Here is a 6,686-nt window from a genome sequence, read left to right as displayed (position 1 = left end):
TGGAGCCTGGACTCATATGCTGCTTGAATCTCTCATTGTCTGCAAGATTACACTAAAGATTATTTGGTATTTATCAGTTTCAGAGTAGCAGCTGTGTTAGTCTGTATCCGCAAAAAGAAAAGGAGGACTTGTGGCACCTTAGAGACTAACAAATAAAGCTTATGCTCAAATAAATTTGTTAGTCTCTAAGGTGCCACAAGTACTCCTTTTTTTGGTATTTGTCGTTTGTGGTTCTTTCATTCTAAAGGCAAGACACCTTTGTTTACATGTTTTAATTACATTTCTTAATGGAAATAAAACAAAACACACCCCCCTTCCCCCAACACTGCAGACTTCCCAATAGTCCCATTTTTCACAAGACTGTCCTGCTTCGACCCACAAACCCCCATCCAGGTTGAAGCAGAACATTTCAGGTATTCAGGGTGGCCCAGAGGTTTGGCCCATCCACCTCTCCATAGATAGGTGTCTGCAGCCCAGTTAGCCACTTGAAGGGTTCAGAGGTGTATGCCATTGACTTCTGCCACAGGACTCATGTACTTAAAAGTTGAGCATGTGTGTAATATTTGTGGGGAGCTTTTAGAGATGATTTAAGGGCCTGTAACCTACAGTATTTTCTTTTCCTTTTCAGTGTCTCACCCTTAATGGCACGTATGCAGGGAAGCTGGAACAATATCTATAGTGGGCGTGCTGAGAGCTATCGAACCCAACTGTATACTGTGCATATGCTGGAAACCACTTCAAGCCAGTTCCAGCACCTATGCATGTATTTATTACTGGGCTTGTGGGCCCTGGTGAGAGAGTCCAGAGGCCGCAGCTTCATTTAGGGGGATGGGGCAAACTCTACAAGTAGGAGACCAGGCAAGAGCCCTGAGCAGGGGCAGCAGGATCCGGGCGAAGCAAGTCAGCCCTCTCCATGAAGAATCCCAGCGGGGGGGAGGGGAGCCGCCGCCCGGACTGGGGCAGAGCTGCTGCCCGAAGCACCCTTTCTCCAGCCGGGGTGGGGGGGGTCACACGCCAGCCTTGCCGCGCATGCGCAGAACGGATGGGCCGGGGGCGCGCGCGAGAGAGAGAGAGATGGGGGGGGGGGGACTCGCACGTGACGGAGGCTCTCGTGGGGTTCTCTTAAAGGGCCAGGAGGCGGGTCCGACGCTCCCCACGCGGAGGCTCCGGGTTCTCTCTAGCGCTGCGGCGGCTGCTGCTCCCCCCCCCCCCCCGCGTCTGTGCCCTCGCGCTAGGTTAGGGGGCGGCAGCGAGCCGCGCGGCGGGGCCTGTGGGCGGCCGGGGCCGGGCGCCGTGCCCCGCTGGTGTGCGCCGCTCCGCAGGTACCGGGGCGGGCCGGGCGGCCCCTGCCTAACCCGGAAGCGGTGAGGGGAGCCGGGACATGGCCGCTGCCCGCTACTGTCTCCGCGCCGCAGCCGGCGTGGCCCTGCCCGGGGGGAGCCGAGGCTGAGCCCGCTCCACGGCCGGGCGCCGCCTCCCAGCGCGGGCCGGGGGGGGCGGGCCCCTTCAGCGAGGGTCTGCCTGGGGCGGGGGGGCGGATCCGCTCGGGGCTGTGTGGGGGGGGGGGGCCGGTCTGGCGACCGGTTGCAGTGGGTCGGTGTTTGGGGGTGGGGCTCCGCTGAGGGGTTGCAGGATTGGGCCAGGCACTGGGTGCAGAGCTGGGCGGGTGCACTGGGCTTGGGGTGATTGTGAGGAGTTGCGTTTGGTGTCTCTATTATTATTATTATTATTATTATTATTATTATTGCTTTTGCGAGGGGGGGGATCTTGCATTTAGTGGTGTCTGGGGGAGGTGTATGGGGGGACAGATCTTATTTCAGGGGGATTAGTTTTTAATCTTTGGTTTTGGGGCACTGAGTCAGATGTAGATTTGGGGGGCTTGCTTATTTATTTATTTTTTTTTTTAGGTGCTCCAGAGTAACCTGGGCTGTGTGAAAATGACTAAGTGATTTCAGCCCATTTGATGGGGTTGGATTTATTGTAGGATTAGTAGTAGATTTTGAAGGAGAGTTTCTTGCACTTGAGATATATTTTGTATTCCTTTCCCCACACACTAGGTGGATTTCTTAGATTTGGAGGGCTGGATTGGTTTTGGTGGCTTACAGTTTTGGGGGGACAGTTGTGTTTTGGGGGTATTGCTCTCACAAGGCTGAGAGTGGGTTGCTGTGGGTGGACTCTGAATCCCCCCCCCCTCCCCTCCCAGTGTGAGTAAATTTTTATCCAGCGTCACTGATGCCAGAACAAGGCCCCAGAATGAACGGTTTCTCTCTGGGCGAGCTGTGCTGGCTGTTCTGCTGCCCACCTTGCCCTAGCCGCATTGCTGCCAAGTTGGCTTTCTTGCCCCCGGAGCCCACGTATACCGTGCTGCAGTCTGAGCAGCAGCAGCAGCAGGAGGCTGGGGCTGCAGCAACAGGGTCTGGGACTGCAACAGGGTCTGGGACCCCAACAGGAATGGGCAGCTGCAGTCTGCATTTGAGTGAGCGGGCGGACTGGCAGTATTCACAGCGGGAGTTGGATGCCGTAGAGGTTTTCTTTTCTCGCACATCACGGGATAACAGGCTGGGGTGCATGTTTGTGCGCTGTGCCCCTGCCAGCCGGTATACGCTGCTCTTCTCGCATGGCAATGCTGTGGATCTGGGCCAGATGTGCAGCTTCTACATTGGCCTTGGCTCTCGCATCAACTGCAACGTCTTCTCCTACGACTACTCTGGCTACGGGGTGAGCTCAGGCAAACCCTCTGAGAAAAACCTGTATGCAGACATAGACGCAGCCTGGCAGGCCCTCAGGACAAGGTAAATTGCTGTTGGGGACAAGGTACCAGGGCATGGCTCTTGGCCTGCTAAGGAATATGGGTATTTCTGCATACAGCTCTCACCCTGTTAAACTCAACATCTGTATACTTAACCTGCTAAGGGGTGGGAGGAAGAAGTCTGTATACACTTCTTAATCTGCTAAGAGGTGTCTGGTTGTTTTTGATGGCCTTTTCAGGGGCATCAGTAACAGTTACATGAGGAACTGCATGGCTTGGATTGGTAATGAGATTTTGCTTATTGGGTCTTCTCTATATGTGAGATTCAGTCATCAGTAGCCAACAACCAATGTCGCCACACCACTGCCTATGTCCATTGATAAAGGAAGCTGTGATGTGCATTGGTTGAGCTTTTCTCACCTTGACACCAGGTTGAGCTTAGTGGCTGCAAATCACAACTTTGTCTATGATTGGGGTTTGCATTGGTGCACTTACAACATTTGTTGGCCAGCAGTGGCTGAATTGGGGCTAATCCCACATATAGACAAAGTTTGGGTAACAAGTTTGAATGTAGATCAGGTTAGTGATGACCAAAAAAACAGTAACCATCTGATGGGAATTCGAGGTTGGAGCCCCATGTTCCATGCAAACTCTATAACACAGACCTTCCTCTTTAGCAGTAGGGCAGGAGAGAAGAGGAGAGGACAACTTGTAGCTGAATTCCCTGCCTGGCATCCTGAGGTCTTACAGCCTGCCAGAGCAACCTGGCCAGTGTGAAATGAGTAGGTGGTTTCAGCCTATTTCCCTGGGGGCAGGTGTCCACCTCACAAACCATCACCAGAATTGCTACTGATTGGATCTCCCTGTTTGCAATGGAGCATCCAGGGATTAAATAGGCATAGAGTCCAAACTATCCTCTTGCCTCTGCCAGTGACCTGTCTTGGTCAAGTTTTAAGCATGCTGTTGGGTGGGAAAGTAGGTGTAGGAAAGCATACTCTTTTGCTGTATGTACTGTAGCTGTTGTTTGGTGTGTTAACTGAGTTGAGTTCTCTCGGGCAACTCTTGAGAATACTGAAACTGCTTGAAAAACTGAGTTAGTTAATTTGTAAAGAACTACTAGGGCATGTGATGTTGCCTAGTGTAATGAAAGAATGGATCAAATGTGTTGTAATACTTAGGCACATGGTGGATAAGATCTAAGGGAGGAGAAGTGCTATATAAGAGCCAAGTGTTAAGGTGACTGTGGTTTGTTTTCCCCTCTCTAGCCCCACCTTTAATATTGTCTAAATCAGACTTGAAAAATTGCCATGAAAACTTACCAATCTAGGGACACATTCTCTTTGTCCATTCTTTTAGATCGTAAGACTAAATATTTTACTTGCCACTTAAAAATGATTTGGTTCAAGTGACTAGAATTTTACAAGACTGATCTAAACCTGTTTTGTGGCTTTATTTTACCCACAGGTAAAAGTGCTGCTTTCTTACTTTATTTCCTAAGGCAGACAAGGTGATACTTGTTCAGTGAAGGAGGACGCTCCTTGTTGTGTGTGTGTGTATGTTTCAATTCTTAACATTACATTAACAGATTCAGACTTTATAACATTTATTTTGACTCCTGAGAGCCGTGACAATTATAATCAATGAATTTGGTGCCTTATTGACATGTTGATTCTGGCCATGGAGATTTACATGATTCTGACAGAGATATGTGTGCTTAAATGTGTGTGCATGTGTGTACATTGAGCACTGCTGGTGAGGAGGAAGTTTTCTGTAATAAATGTATGTACAGTATTGATGCCAGCTAAGGGATCAGTTGCTACAGAATGTAAGCTTTTATCTTTTTAAAAAAATCTCTGGCTTCCTAGATGTAAAGAAAATCTTTTAAATATGAACCAGCACAAAAGTGTCTTCCTGAGCCTGCAGACATTTCCTCATATATTTTCTAAGCAGCATATCAAAATTAACAAGATTCTGGTCAGTTTCACAGCCACTATTTAGAATTTCAGGCAGCATTACAACTGAGACACACTATCTGTAAGAGCTTTCATTATAAAAATGCAAGCCTGACCCGTAATATGTTAAAATACATGTGTTATACTTGTGCACTATACCATTACAGTAATAATTAAGGCTCATTTGGACCTGGTTTTGTGTCAGTAAAACTGCTGCAATGGAATCTGTGATTTCCACCTCAAATTCACAATACTTAGACATATTGTAATGAAGTGCAATGCTAACTTAAGTCATGTCCTGAAATATATGAAAAGTGCCTCATGCTAACGAGGCCCCGGGAAGCATTTAGGTGTCCCTATAGGTTCTTCTGAGTTCACCAAAGACACCCTTAGAATCTTCAGCTTGAAATGTTGAAGAGTCATTTGTTGTCTATGACTACCAGTGTTGGTGGCATCCAAGAAAGTATTCAGGATGTCTCTAATTAGCCTGAAAGGGTAGACGTGAAACCCAAAGATGATTTTGATGACAAAACCAAACATTTTTGCTTAATCACTCAGGCCCCTGCTTTGCTGCAAGAGGGGAATGTTCAGAACATTTCTGAATTTTACTCCATCTTAGTTGCACAGTTCCCCTGTAAAGAACTACTAATTTTAGTAAAGTTAATACTGATTTTTATCAATATATATTTAATATTACCATCAGTAGTCAGGCAAGACTGGCATTAATTCTTAATTGGAGTGTGGGGGAACGGTTCTCTTTACCCCTATGTATTTGTACCGTGTTCATTGAGCTGTTGAACGTGTATACAATGAATTTATGTTAACAAATGGTTTTTTAATATTTTGTCTGTAATAGGCAATGGATGGAAAATAAACCATATAAAAAGTAGTTTTAATATGTGTTCACTAGCTGCTATTTGTAAATATACAGGAGTTCCTATAGTGAGTGTTGCAACTGTGCCCATTGGGGTTCCCAACTATATAATAATTTGAATAATACTGGGCCTGATCTTGGAACACAAACCTGTCAATTCTGAAAGTGATAACTGGGAATTCTTAAGTAATCAATATAATTAATCTATAGATCAGGCTACATAAGCACCTCAGCTTTTATTAATTCTTTACTCCATATGTGAACTAGAACAGTGTCTCTCAAACTGGGTTCTGTGACTTCTCGGGGTCTGCAGGCCCCGCTGATCAACTCCTCCCCCTCTCTCCCAGTGCCTCCCTATCTGCCCTGGTTCCGCACCTCTCTTGGAAGCGGCTGCCATGTCCTGCAGCTCCTAGGCGCATGGGTGGCCAGGGAGTCTCCATGCGCTGCCCAAGTGCCGGCTCTGCACCTCCCATTCTGCACCCCAATCCCCTGACCCAGCCCAGAGTCCCCTTCCACACCCAAACGCTCTCCCGGAGCTTGCACCCCCCTCAACCTCCAGCCCTGAGCCCGCTCCTGCACCCCAAATCCCTCATCTCCAGCCACACCCCAGAGAACATACCCCCAGCTGGAGCCCTCAGCCCCCCTCTGCCCCAACCCCCAGCCCAGAGCCCCTTTCTGGGCCCCAAACCCCTCATCCCCAGCCCAGAGCCTGCACCCCCTGTTGGGGCCCTCACCCCCATACCCTAATCCCCTGCCCCAGTCCTGAGTCTCCTCCCGCACCCCAACTCCCTTCCAGAGCCTGCACACCCTGAACTCCCTCCTATATTCCAAACCCCTCATCCTTGGCCCCACCCCAGAGCCCATATCCCCATCCGGAGCCCCCACCCCAAGCCTCTTCCCCAGCCCAGTGAAAGTGAGTGAGGGAGAGCGAGCAACAGGGGGGGGGGGGGGGGATGGAGTGAGTGGGAGGAGGGGTCTTGGAGAATGGTCAGGGCAGGGACGGGGCCTTGGTGAAGGGGCAGGGCAGGGGTCCCCAACATTTTTAATCAAAAATGGGGGGGAGCCTCAGGTTGGTAAAGTTTGAGAACCGCTGAACTAGAAAATATATTAA

At 49.2% G+C, this 6,686-nt stretch overlaps 1 protein-coding gene across 3 annotated transcripts in view; it reads left to right on the top strand.

The window, feature by feature from the left end:
• Positions 1–1,804: 1,804 nt before the first annotated feature.
• Positions 1,805–6,686, top strand: part of ABHD17C (abhydrolase domain containing 17C, depalmitoylase) — a 51,881-nt gene continuing 46,999 nt past the window's right edge. For all 3 annotated transcript variants that reach the window (XM_073304105.1, XM_073304104.1, XM_073304106.1), the window contains exon 1: positions 1,805–2,792. In XM_073304105.1, the coding sequence (XP_073160206.1) occupies positions 2,233–2,792 (560 nt within the window). In that variant the 5' untranslated portion in view covers positions 1,805–2,232. The remainder of the gene's footprint in view (positions 2,793–6,686) is intronic.

The sequence above is a fragment of the Lepidochelys kempii genome, chromosome 10 (genome assembly GCF_965140265.1).
Source record: "Lepidochelys kempii isolate rLepKem1 chromosome 10, rLepKem1.hap2, whole genome shotgun sequence".
NCBI classification, from domain to species: Eukaryota; Metazoa; Chordata; order Testudines; family Cheloniidae; genus Lepidochelys; species Lepidochelys kempii.
This window is presented reverse-complemented; position numbering and strand designations above follow the sequence as displayed.